Source organism: Entamoeba invadens, assembly GCF_000330505.1.
Source record: "Entamoeba invadens IP1 unplaced genomic scaffold scaff_1105074726033, whole genome shotgun sequence".
NCBI lineage: Eukaryota > Evosea > Mastigamoebida > Endamoebidae > Entamoeba > Entamoeba invadens.
In genome coordinates this window covers 171,157-184,399 of record NW_004440383.1, presented here as the reverse complement: position 1 = coordinate 184,399, position 13,243 = coordinate 171,157, and the positions used below count along the sequence as shown (strand labels likewise).

At 36.6% G+C, this 13,243-nt stretch overlaps 6 protein-coding genes across 6 annotated transcripts; 4 read left to right on the top strand and 2 right to left on the bottom strand.

Annotated features, from left to right (window-relative positions):
* Window positions 1-45: 45 nt before the first annotated feature.
* EIN_404540 (chitotriosidase-1 precursor, putative) lies at window positions 46-1,590 on the top strand (the record flags this gene model as incomplete). Its single annotated transcript, XM_004256783.1, has 1 exon — window positions 46-1,590. One exon carries the CDS (start codon window positions 46-48, stop codon window positions 1,588-1,590), a length of 1,545 nt encoding a protein of 514 aa, XP_004256831.1.
* A 608-nt stretch (window positions 1,591-2,198) lies between these two features.
* EIN_404530 (hypothetical protein) lies at window positions 2,199-2,993 on the top strand (the record flags this gene model as incomplete). The annotated part of the gene is made up of 1 exon (XM_004256782.1): window positions 2,199-2,993. The coding sequence occupies one exon, from the start codon at window positions 2,199-2,201 to the stop codon at window positions 2,991-2,993; it is 795 nt and encodes a 264-aa protein (XP_004256830.1).
* A 349-nt stretch (window positions 2,994-3,342) lies between these two features.
* Window positions 3,343-5,115, top strand: EIN_404520 (hypothetical protein; the record flags this gene model as incomplete). Its single annotated transcript, XM_004256781.1, has 1 exon — window positions 3,343-5,115. The coding sequence occupies one exon, from the start codon at window positions 3,343-3,345 to the stop codon at window positions 5,113-5,115; it is 1,773 nt and encodes a 590-aa protein (XP_004256829.1).
* A 467-nt stretch (window positions 5,116-5,582) lies between these two features.
* On the top strand, window positions 5,583-6,629 carry EIN_404510 (hypothetical protein; the record flags this gene model as incomplete). Its single annotated transcript, XM_004256780.1, has 1 exon — window positions 5,583-6,629. The coding sequence occupies one exon, from the start codon at window positions 5,583-5,585 to the stop codon at window positions 6,627-6,629; it is 1,047 nt and encodes a 348-aa protein (XP_004256828.1).
* A 1,361-nt stretch (window positions 6,630-7,990) lies between these two features.
* EIN_404500 (hypothetical protein) lies at window positions 7,991-10,909 on the bottom strand (the record flags this gene model as incomplete). Its single annotated transcript, XM_004256779.1, has 1 exon — window positions 7,991-10,909. One exon carries the CDS (start codon window positions 10,907-10,909, stop codon window positions 7,991-7,993), a length of 2,919 nt encoding a protein of 972 aa, XP_004256827.1.
* A 264-nt stretch (window positions 10,910-11,173) lies between these two features.
* EIN_404490 (long-chain-fatty-acid--CoA ligase, putative) lies at window positions 11,174-13,166 on the bottom strand (the record flags this gene model as incomplete). Its single annotated transcript, XM_004256778.1, has 2 exons — window positions 11,174-12,325; window positions 12,369-13,166. 2 exons carry the CDS (start codon window positions 13,164-13,166, stop codon window positions 11,174-11,176), a joined length of 1,950 nt encoding a protein of 649 aa, XP_004256826.1.
* Window positions 13,167-13,243: the final 77 nt, after the last annotated feature.

The window sequence follows — 13,243 nt, the reverse complement described above, 5'->3', positions numbered from 1 at the left end:
AAAGCACATTTAAGGCTGGAAAATGAGAAAGAAATCAATTAGAAAATGTCTGCAATGGCGTTTGTCTGCTTTGTGTTGGCTTTAGCCAATTCACAAACATGTGAAGGACTCGACAACGGTTTTTACTGTATCGATGACACATCTTATCTCTGGTGCTACGGACACACACAAGGACAGATCACAAAGTGCTCTTCTGGGTTGGTGTGCAAGTGTGGGAAGACAGCTTACACCCCATGTGTATGGAGTTGGACAGATCTGCCAGACTGCTCACTAAAACCTGGCGATTATTTCGATAAGTCGTCTGAGGAACCACTCCCAGAGTCTTCAGAACCACCAGAACCAGAAGATTCATCAGAAGTGAAACCAGAGCCACCAGCAGAGTCTTCGTCGGAGGAAAAGCCAAAACCCGAAGAGTCTTCTGAACAACCCAAACCAGAGGAGTCTTCTGAAGAGAAGCCAAAACCAGAGGAAAGCTCAGAGGAGGAAAGTGGGCCAAAGAAGGTTGTCTCGTATTACACCAACTGGGCACAGTACAGACAAAACTCGATTGATGGGTGGGCCTGTAAGTACACACCAGACAATATTGATCCCACACTTGTTGACGTGATCAACTACGCATTTGTTGTTTTTGACTCATCTTACACCGTGAAGGAATACGAATGGAATGATGACCAAATGATTCCAAAGATTGTTGCGATGAAATCTAAAAACCCAAATCTGCAAGTTTTGGCTTCAATCGGAGGGTGGAATTTCAACTTCTACGACTCGACAAAACACTTGTTCAGTGAGATGGCAGAGAAGCAGACTTCACGAGCGGCTTTTATAAAGAGTGCAATGAGCTTTGCGCGTAAGTACAATCTCGACGGAATTGACATAGACTGGGAATACCCTGCAAACAAAGACCAAGGTGGAAGACCTGTTGATGTGCAGTCATTTACTTTGCTACTCAAGGAGTTTAGGGAGGCGATTGATGCAGAGAAATTGAGTGGGGGTAGAAGCAGATTGCTGTTGACAATTGCAGCACCGGCTGGTCCAAAGAATATCGAAAATTTGGAAATATCGAAATTCCACAAATACCTCGACTGGATCAATTTGATGACGTACGATCTGCATGGTTCTTGGGACGATGTCACTGGTTCACATACTGCACTTTACGCAGATGACGCTTTGAGCGTTGATGATGCTGTTAAAGCATATTTGTCTCAGGGAGTTCCACCAGCGAAGATGTTTGTTGGAATGGCGCACTATGGAAGAGGGTGGACTTTGAAATCAGCCAACAAACACGATATGGGCTCACCAGCGTCAGGAGCGAGCACATCTGGAAAATGCACAGGCGAGAATGGCTACTTATCAAAATACGAAATCGACTCACTTATTCCAGCTGCAAATATCCAGTACGATGCCAAATCAATGACTATGTTTGGGTACAGTGGAGATCAGTGGTTCTCATTCGATGATAAAGACACTTTTGAACACAAAGTACAGTACGTGTGTGATCACAAGCTTGGAGGTGCTATGATTTGGAGTTTGGACTTGGACAAGAATTATGTAAATACGAAATTCATCAAAAAAGAGCTTGATCAGTGCTAATTCAGTCTTTCACTTTTTATTTCATCAAACACAAATAAATTGCTACACAAATTATAATGTTAGTCGTTCAATAAACCACATTCTTTTGTTTTTCAAAGTTTTTTTTCATTCAAAACTTTTTATAGTAGAAAAATTTTATTTCATCTTTTACAAAGTAAATTATTGTACACTTTATACATCTTTATATTTTATCACTTTTTTTTGTTATTTTAAGATTAATCAACTAAATATCCAAATTTACTTTGACATTTTTAGTTCTTAACTATTTTTTCTGAATTCATTTTTATTACAAAGTATAGTTGAAATATATTAGTCAAACTATTAAATATCTCAGAATATTTTTTAGTCACAAATCAGAACTGGAACTGTTAACAATGAAGAATCTATCTTTAGCTGGCAATAAATACTGATCTTTTCAACACAATTACGTTCGGCAACTTTTGCCAAAAACTAAGTCTTTTTCTTGACAGATCTTGTTGATTTTTTGTTACAAAAACTTCGAAAATGTGTCTATTTTCGGATGAGAACTGAGATCTATCTAGAACTAGTTCATTCCAAAATTAGCTGCCCAGCCCTATAAATACCAACACGAATAATCACAAGGTGCAATGCAACAAAGAGCATCAAAAGCAGTAGACGCAGCTTTACTCAGAGAACGTAAAACAGTTTCCAGAAATGCGGAGAGTGCTGTTATCAACACTATTATATGTATCTTGATCAGACAGTTTGGCGCAGTGGCAACTTTCAGGAAGTCCAAGAAGACTAAGAACACGATTAAGATGACTGTTCCAGAGTCTCTTATTTTGAACGGTGAGTCTTATGACCAGGCTAAAATAGCATCGTTGAACCAGAACTTTGTCAAGGAGATTCTTGGAGAAGAACCATTAGATATCACAAAGATGAACGATAAGCAGTACAACAGATCCAAAGAAGCCCAGTTCAATAATGGTTTACTTTATTTGATCAAATCACTAGGATACGACTTCACAATTAAACAGACAAAAAAGGCTAAATTGACAGAGAGGTTTGTCAAAATAACAGTCCTCAAAACACCACTTGGTGTCATTTTGGATATGAACAAACTTACTGGCATTGGGGCCATGTTTGAAAAATTGATTTCAGACTCATTTGGAAGAGAACAGTCGACTCAAGTCACATTTGATAATGTGAACGCTTTGAATATCCCAGACATTCCAGCAATATCTTCAGCGTCTGTTAATTGTTTGGCAAATAATGAAAATGAAGCAGATATGATCAGTTACTCGTCTGTGGGATCACAATGCAATGTGCCTCAAATTGTCTACCAAGAAAGTACACCTTATTACCAAATGCCACCACAAACATATCAAGACTATCAATATAACTTCCAACAAGCTGAACCCATATACTACTTTTATTCTTAAAGAAGGAAATATAGTATGTTATCTGTAATTTATTGCACATTTTTTTTATATTTTTTTTAATATATTTCTATTATTATAAATTATAAATTAAACTAATTTACTACTACTAATGTTAATTAGTTTCATATAATATAATACTATTGTTTTAAAATTAAACTCAATTAATTAAGTATAATTTGAATCATTATTTTTAATTATAATTATTCATCTATTTTTTCTTTGATTCCTCAATCTTTTGGTGTTTTGAAAACAAGTCAAATATGTTTTTCTATAAATTATTATAAATTTATTATAATATTACTATAAATAATTTATATTAAACCATCTTTAATTACGTTATTCAAATAACATGGTTCGACTCGAGAGCATCTTCTTAGCAAATGTGGTAATGTTTGTAGACACATTAGAGACTGTCCAAAACATCTCATTTGTTAACAAAAAGTGTAAAACAGCAATTGAAATGTTGCGGATTAACCCCGGATTGGCTTCTGAAGGGATCAAAAAGAAGTCAGAGAACGACAGCGTCAAGGCTAATATATTTCAACACGAACTTGAACTCTTCCCAAACTTAGAAACCGTCAAAATAAGGTTTTTTACACCTTTCATTATGGAGTACGTTCCTCAGACTATTGAAAGAATATACATAGAGGACACTATCGATGACGATCAACTCCCTTGTCTGGAAAAAATCAAAAATAAAATTGTCTCAATGAAGATCTTTACATATGACAATGTGATCGATTTGGGCCAGTATCCCTCGTTGAAACAAATTGAAATTCGGACGTTCACAAAGCGAGAAAACAGTGAAGGGTATTTACTCAAGTTTTTTAAAAATGTGAACCATAAGATGACACTTGTGAAAGTCAAAATGGAAGACTTTGTTGATACTGAGTTTCTTGATAACGTAGACAAACTGAAAATAGAGAGAGTTGTTGTTCAGCCCACAAAACAAAAAGACGTCCAAACTGTTTTAGAACACTTAAGCAAATTGGGAAGAACAACTGTGTGTTTTGGTGAATGGTTTGAAGGACTTGATGATAGGGTTATTGTTGTAGGTAACGCGAAGTGGAACTTTGTGGATTCCAAAGACCAGAATGTGCTTATCAAAAACAGATTGATACCCTCTTTAACTGTCACGAACCAATTAACATTTGATTTGAAGCAGTTCGATTTACACAAAATCGAGTGCACAACATGTGAAGTTGATTGTTTGAAATTGCCAGTCTTGTTGAACGAATTGATTATAGACACATGTAAAGTGGTCAATATAGAAAGGCTTAGCTCTTTAAGTGGGCTCACAATAGTAAAGTCAAATACCATTAAAGTTCCAAAAACAGTCAAATTCCTCAAACTTCAAAATATAGAAAAAATTATTTTTAGTACTGATATTAAACTACAAGAACTTTACACAGACACATTGGAGTGGATTCCCAAAGAGGTGAGTCAATCAGTGACTTCGCTGTCTCTTATGAAACCAAAACAACCAAGATGGTATTACCACAACGCCCCCAATGAGCATAAAGTTAAAGTTGATCCTTGTGTGGATAATTTGAAATATTTTAACACTTTGAAAAACCTTCAAGTGATGAATATTAATGAAGAGGTTATACTACCAGAGTCGGTCACTTCTTTCACTACAAATGGAACTCTACAGAGTATCAAGAATTGTTCACTTAGAGAAATCAATTTTTCTCAAATTGCTATTTCAGCGTGCAACTTTTCTTGTTATACTAATTTGGAAAGAGCGACATTGGAATTGTCGGTGGTATTAAACGATTTCATGTTACCAAATTCAATCACTAAATTGACTCTTACGTCTAAAGAAAAGGTCAATCTTGACTTGACAAAATACACTCATCTCTATAGCTTAGAATTATCTATCACCGACTCAATTGTAATTCTTCCAATCAATTTACACACATTAGTCTTGTCTGTGTGTATCAATTACTTATTACCAAATATCGACAAGGTGAACATTACAGATCTCGTCATTTTTAGAACAACATTTAATTTGAATAAGGTTGCAACAACACTAAAAAGACTTTTTGTGGATTCGTACAATGCAAAGTTCAATAAGGACGCTTTAAAGCGATTCCCACTCTTGAAGGCACAAGTTAATTAATTCAATGGTTCATTTTTATTATTAAAAATAAGACTTTTAAAAGTATTATCAGTTATTATTATATTAATTAAATTATACTATAAATTGTTTTCTAGTTGTTTATTAGTTAATTATCATTATATTAAATCGAATTATCAAATTATAATAAAATGATTAATATTTTATCTTATTAAAGGATAAGATATTAAAATTAATAGTTTAGACATCATTTTTTTCTTTTACAAATATAATGTTATATATAACATTTTCAACCCACAATTCTAAATTCCTTTGTGTGATTAAATTATAATTATTATTATTATATATATAATAGTAATAGTTATTATTATTTATGTATTTTTGACGTAAACCAACCCGAAATATAAACTTCATCATTTCCCAGATTGGTCAATTTTGGATTTTGAACAAATTCTAATAAAATTGTATGTTTAATTATAATCAAATAAGATAGTAGATGTCTCCTTAAAATGAAAAACTATGGAACTAGAAAACAAAGAGACATGTACCCATATCAACAAGGCTATGGAGGATATCCAAATCCTTATACTCAAATGCAACAACCAATGAATCCTTATTTGCAACAGCAACAACAACCAAAGCCACAATGCTTTGGGCCACCAGGTGGACCTCAAGGCGTACCCCAATCAACTACTCTTAACCCACCAGGAAGCACTTATACCCCTTATGGCCAACCACAAATGACTCAATCGACTTATACCGCTCCTCCACAAATGCAACAGTCGACATACGCAGCACCACAAATGCAACAACCACAACAACAACCAATGTCTCAGAGCACTTATGCAAGACCACAACAATATCAACAACCTCAACAACAACCACAACAGTACCAAATGCAACCACAACAACAACCGATGGAACAAGTCAATTTGTTCCAATTAAACCCACCCCAAATTCCTGCATGGGAAGTGTCCCCACAAAAGCCAATGATACAACCATCTCCACAACTGTTACAGAAATGGTATTACCCCCTCATTAAGTCAATAAAATTGGAACAATACAATAAGATCTTTTCATGGTTCAATTTGGTGGACCAAGACAGAAGTGGGACACTCGAGATTGACGAGTTGGGGAAAGCGACATATCCGGGTAACATCAGAGTGTCACCACAAACTGCTTTGAGGTTCATGAGAATATTCGATACACAAAGGACAGGACATTTGGGGTTGTATGAGTTCATAGGACTTTACAGATTTTTGGAGATATGTTTTGTTGTGTTCAACACAAACCCAGGGAATGGCCCAGAAACACTTAAACAACGACTCGTCGCAATGGGGTTCAACCCAAATAACTGCACCACTGCAATTCTGTTCAAGACCTTTTCGTATAACCAAGTCATTGACTTGAACAATTGGGTTGGATGTGCTGCTTTTGTATTGCAAAGTCGAGCTATTTATCAAGATATGTTGAGTGAAGGTATGTTCAAGATGGGAGAGAATAGTCAAGACGCATCAAAAGTACTCGACTATGTTTCACTTGTTATAGACAAATAACTTTTTCATTTAATTTGAGGTTTTGTGTTTTAATAATTTAATAATAATTTAATAATAATTTGATAATAATTTTAAAAGAAAACAATTAATGTTACCATTTATAATTAATTAATATAGTCGGGTGATAAAGGGGGTTAATTTGGGACAGAAGTAGTTAATTTGAGTAAAAAACTATAAAATATAATTTATTTAACCATAAAAGTATTAGAAGGGGTTTTTCAATTAACTACTTTGAAGATAATAAAAGAAAACCATAACTTTCTATTTTTGATATTATTCATTCTTTGAAAACAAAGGAAGAAGAAGAGAAAAGAACCCTTGATGAAACAACCACAAGCAATCAACATAAAAAAGCAATTCAAATACAAGAAACCAGTTTAAAAACTGTATTTCAATATATATTCACGATGTATATGGTTAAAATGCCAGAGTTTAATGAATTAACAACAGTGTCAATTTTTGAAAGTGTCAGGGAATCACTGAAAAATCATCATTTGTTATTTCAGTCTTTCAATCTTTCGTTGTTGAACCATTCCCATTGAGAAAAGATAAGAGAAAGACCATTTTAACATAAAAACAATTGGAGTTGAAAAAGAGCAGAAAAGAAATGAAACAAAGGAAAAAACAAAGGAAAAATTCTTTAACAAAACAAGTTTCAGACAAACCATAAAAAGTGCTGCGCTTTAGACTTCCACATTTTTTAAGTGAACAAATTGAGGTGTTTTTGTTTATTTTTGAAATAGAAGTTTATAATTATTCAATTTATAATCATTTAAAATAAAAAACGATAATTTATATTATTATTTTAATTTTATGTTTATTTTGACCTTTAAATAGCTTTTTTAAAAATTATAGTTTCAAAATTATATTTATCAAAATTAACTACCTTTGTCCCTTTTTAATGCTATTTATCCCCCAACTATATTAGTAAAATATTTTAACCTTACAATGTCGGTAGAGTAATTAAAATAACACTTATTTTTAAACCATATGAAAAATATGAAAAAAAAACAAAAAAAATTTAAAAAATCAAGTGTGATTCACTGTTAACAAATTCTCGTAAATTGAGACTTTACGATATCAAAAATTGATTTGTATTGTTCTGATATGCAATTCAAACTTGTTTATATTTCAAATGATGCGTCGACATTATTAATTCAATGATATGATTTTTGTTTTTTTTTATTTTTTCGAATTTAGGAAATGTAATAAAAATAACAAGGGTGCCATTCTGAGATTTTTGGTATTTTGTTTTAGTTTTGTTATTCATCCGCAATCCTAAGGTTAACTAGTCAAATCTTACTTATATTCTATATAAAATAACGAAATGTTCACCAAAGGAAGTCTCGAATTAGTTGTGTTTAGTTCTTCTTTTCTGTTTCAGCCTTGTGCTCTTTTGGAGCAGATTTTGGCTTCTTTCCTTTAGCATCCTTTGAACCGTCCTTTCTGTCAAACTCTTTACCCTCATTCTCGTCGAAGATCTCACCATATCTCCAGACGTTCATGTGTCCTTCCTTGGCAGCAGCCTGGGCATAAGTGAGTGCTGTTCCCCACTCGGTGTTGTCCTTGAAGAATCTGGACAACGTGGCAAGACCGTTCTGAACCAAAATGGTGTTGATGCAGACATTGCCAACAACCACCTTGGCGGCTTCAGTCTCGGCCTTTCCTGAGATGTAAATTGACGCTTCCTTGTTGCAGAACTCAAGGACGGTGTTCACCATCATGTCAAACTCGACGTTCTTTCCCTTGATAAGGCAGTCAATGGCAACAAGGCCAATAGACTTGACGTTGATTGGAGCCTTCTTTTCTTCTTCGCCAATCATCTTGGTCTTCTTCTTGCCAACAGTGACAAAGACACCAGTATCAACACACTTGAGAATGTTGGCTTTTGGAGCAACAACGACAACATTGGCTCTGTACCACTTTCCTTTGTATTCAACGGCAACCATTTCACCAACTTTAAGCTCAAAAGCAGCCTTCTTGATGACAGCAAACTTCTTTGACATGTCTTCAATGAACTTTGTGTCTTCAACGGAGTTGTAGTAGTACACCTTAGATCCATCAAATCCAGTCAAATAGACTTTTTGCTCAGCACCAAATCTGATCTCGTCGTGCTTCTTGAATTCCTTCTTCTCAACTGGCTTAGCGACTTCTTCGGTCTTTCTCTCAGCAGATTTGAATTGGTAGATACCAGTAGAGTTCTCTTTAGCAGCCTCATTCTTCTCAGAAGTGTTTTCCTTTCCAGCAAATTGGGCAAATGCGTTGTCCAAGACATAGTGGACCAATGATGTCTTCTTAACGGTGATATCAACGAGGAAGTTTCCTTTGTTGAAGTTTCTGAAGTCGACGGTGACTTCGTTGGTTCCAACCAACTTTCTGACTTCTGAAATGGACTCTTGGTTGAACTTCTTGAGGGCTTCATTCTCGTCGTCTCTTGGGAGTCTGCAGTTGGCAAGCAAGACAGCCATTCTTGCGTCCTTCTCTGGGATATAGATAAGGTATTTGGAGACGGAAAGAACTCTCTCGACCATAGCGGTGACTGATGTGTTGATGTAGACATCCTTGATGTTGTCCTTGTCGGCCTTGTACTCAGTAACAGCCTTTGGTGTGTAGACACCCTCCTTAACTTCCAAAAGTTCCTTGTAGTCGAATGATTGGTAGAATTCGTCCTTTGACTTCTTGTCGACTGTGTAGAATCCTTCCTTAATCAATTGAATAGCAATGTTCTGCTTGTTGACGTAGACATCATAGTACTTGTCAGTGACTTTCTTGCCTTCTTCTTCTTCGAATTCTCTCTCGTAGCATTGCTTGCACTCCAATTTCTTTCCAGCAAAAAGCTTTCTGAGGAGCATTCTAATTCTGAACTCCAAGAGTTGGTTGAACTCCTTGTCATCCTTTTTGGTGTTGATTCTGAGTGAGGCTAAGAAGACTTTGGCAGTCTGTTCGCCCTTTCTGACGACTAAGAACTTTCCAATCGACTCGATCTCGTACCCAGAAAGAACAACGGCGTTCTTCTTTCTGTCAGCCAAGTCTTGGATTCTTTGTAATCTCTTGGCAACAATGGCGTCTTCAAGAGCTTGATCAAAGTTGGTCCATCTGGCCTTCTTCCCCTTCTTGGCAACCTTCTCAGCAGCTTCGTACTTCTGTTTGATCTCTTCAGATGCATCTTCGAGCTTAGCGCAAACGACAAAACCGGCCTTCAACAACTCTTCAGCAATGTCCTTCTTGTCGACGGTGATAATAGCGTGTAATCTCTTCTCAACTGACTTGATGGCAACAGTGCAGTCTCTGTCCAAGAAAGTGTTGTCAATGAAATTCAAAGCGTCCTTTGCGTCTTCGTCCAAGACAAATCTCTTGTTAGCTGGGTTAAATTTGAGCATTTGGTCGACACCGTACAATGAGACTCTGATGAGCTTTCTCTGTGGGGTTTCAATGATATAAGAAGCTGGGGCATCAACCTTCTTGACGTAACCTTCAACAGACTTTCCAGCCATCTTGCTGAGTTCAAATTCAGTGAAGAATGGGGTTTCTGGCTTCTTGATGGCAACCTTTACTTGTTGTTCGTATGAAGCGTGCATTCCCTTTTGTGCGTTCTTTGCCTTCTCAGCGGCGTCATAGTACTCCTTGAGTTCATCTCTTCTTGGGTCTCTTGGGCTAAGTCTCAAGCTGGCATATCCGTTCTCGAGTAACGTGATGATGATGTTCTCTTTTCCAAGAATTGGGACAACGAGTCTGATTCCATTGTCCATCTCTTTGACTACCTCGAATTTGACAGTCTTTCCAATCAATCTCTTTCTCAAGACTTGATTAGCTTCGTAGAAGAAGATTTCTTCTTGAACCTTTCCAGTCTCTTTGTCCTTTGACAATCTTGGGACATCGACGTAAGCAAGTGAGAGGATGTTGCTCTCGCCTTCTTTTTTCTGTCCTTGGATAAGAATACCGTTTCTGTCTGAAATAGCATAGACGGTGGCTGTGATGAAGACTTTCTCTTTCTTTTGTTCTTTTTGTTCTTCTTCTTTCTTTTCTCCCTTCTTGGCGTCTTTCTTAGTGTCTTTGGTATCTTTCTTAGCGTGGACGTCCTTCTTGGTGTGCTCAACTGGTTTTGTTTCCTTCTTTGGTGCTTCCTTCTTGGCAACCTCCTTCTTTGGAACTTCCTCTTTTTTGACTGGTTCTTCTTTCTTTGGAACTTCCTTCTTGGTAACTTCTTTCTTAGTAACCTCCTTGGCTACAACTTCCTGTTTCTTCGAGACTCCCTTTTTCGCGTTTACTTTAGTAGACATTATGGTGATAAATTCCAGAGTGCATGTACCCTTTTTATAATGTAGGGTTTTTTTAACTCTTTTATAGTTAAATGCTAATTTCGTATAGTTCGTTTTTTTCTAAATAATTTCGATGATCTGGTTTGTCTTTCGATGGTTTGTTTTTTCAAACTTTAAATTTCTTTTTTGTGCGTTTTTAAAAATTGGGGTTTTATAAGGGTTTCTTTATTTTGTGTAATAATAATGTTTGAAATTTGGCAACACAACGGCACTTGGATCAATCAGTTAAAGCACTTCGTTTCTAATCTTCTTGAGTATTTCGCTATATGCCTTTTTGATTTGTGGTCTTCTAAGTTTGAAAGAGGGAGTGAGCATTTTGTTTTCTTCGGAGAACGGAGTCATCTCAACATAAATGTTTCTTACGACCTCATACCCAGGAACACCTTTACTTCTGGCGTGCTTCTCAAGCTCTTGTCTGAACATTTCTCTTGGTGCGGAGGTATTTGCAAACTCTTGGAGTTCTTCTTTAGTACCTTCAAAGTTGAACTTAGTCTTAATGAATTCGGCGAAGTCCTTGATTTCAGGAACAACGATGGCGGTGATGAATGTGTCTGTGCTTTCTCCGTAGATAAAACATTGTGAGACGTAATGAGAGAGCCCATATGTGTATTCAAGTGGTTCGACAGCAACATACTCTCCTTGTGCCAGTTTGAATAAGTTCTTCTTTCTGTCGACAATTGAGAGTGAACCATCTGCATTGATTCTTCCGATATCTCCTGTGCAGAAATAGCCATCTTCGGTAAAGACTGATTTTGTCTGTGTCTCGTCGTTATAATATTCTTTAAAAATTTGGTCGGCTTTCACCTGAATTTCACCTGCAGGCATCTCAGAGTCGACAGAGTACTCCATGTCTGGAATACTCACAAGTCTCATTGTCACATATAAACATGGTGATCCAACTGATGTTTGATTATCGTCGTGAAGGCCAGGGGCTGCTGTACAGAATCCACCAAAAGACTCTGTCAAACCGTAGCCTTGGAAAATCTGTGCGCCGGTGCATATACGAAGCCAGTCGTACAGTTCTGATGTTAATGGTGCGCTCCCATTCAATATGATCTCCAATTTACCACCAAACATCGCCTTTACTTTATTGAAGAGTAACGTGTCCCAGTTGATTAAAGTGTATGATTTGTTGTACACTGCATTCTTCTTGTAGTGGTAAGCTACGTGGAATAAAGTGTTTGCGATACATGACGCAGAGACAGTCTCGACAAACTTGTCATAGATCTTTTGAAGTACTCTTGGAACTGCAATCAAAAATGTTGGGTGGAGTTTTTGTAAGTCGTCGACAACAGAAGTCACTCCAGCAGAGTTAAATCCAACCGAACCATATCCGTACACAAAGGAGAGAACAATTTCATTGTCGAATACATGAGCCTATCGTGTCAAATTTGTTATCAGAAAATGAATACTAACAAACAGATGGGAGGTAACAGTAGTTGATTTTCGAAAGCATGCAATTGACTGGATCAAAGCAGTTAGCAGTGGTGAAACTGTACACTGCGTTTCCAACTGATTTGAATGTGTGTACCACACCTTTTGGTGTTCCGCTTGTACCCGAAGTGAATACGATTGTAAAGATGTCGTCTGGTGTTGGCAAATCGGGCTCAACGGGATTTTCTCGACCATAATTGAGTAACTCGGAGTAGTTATAGTGTTTAATGGTTTGTGGGATATCATCGGTATCATCAAATGTGATCAACCCAAGTTTTTCATTGAGTCCTATAATTTCAACGCCAGTCTTTGCAGGCGTGCCACAAAACAGGTACTTTAAGTTTAACAACTTCACTATATAGTCCAAGGACTCTAAGCCCAGTGTTGGGTATAGAAAGATTGGGACAATCCCTTGTCTCTGCATAGCATGTTGAGCAATAAACCACTCATACCTGTTGTGCGTCATGATACCACACTTCTCACCCTTTTTAATGTTCAGTTTGGTCACTAATGCGCTCCCCAATGCATCGACCAGCTCCAACCCAACAACACTGGATATCCAGTTGTAGTCACTCCACTTGCCATCGGTCTTAGTTCGGTAACCAAAAAGGTTTTCGTTGGGGTACTTTTCAACTCTGTTTTTGAGTAAAGTGTATGCTGTATTTGTGCTAAAGTATTCTTTGGTCAGAACACAGTCTTTGTTCCATCCCGACTCTTTACAAGTGATGTACAAATTGCCGTCTTTCTTGCTTAAATGATCCTTATTAAAGGTTTGTTGTGACATATAGTTTGTCGTCTGTTCTTTATTAGTTTACTTCCTTTATTAATTCATGTTAATTATACTATTTTTGTATCACTTTT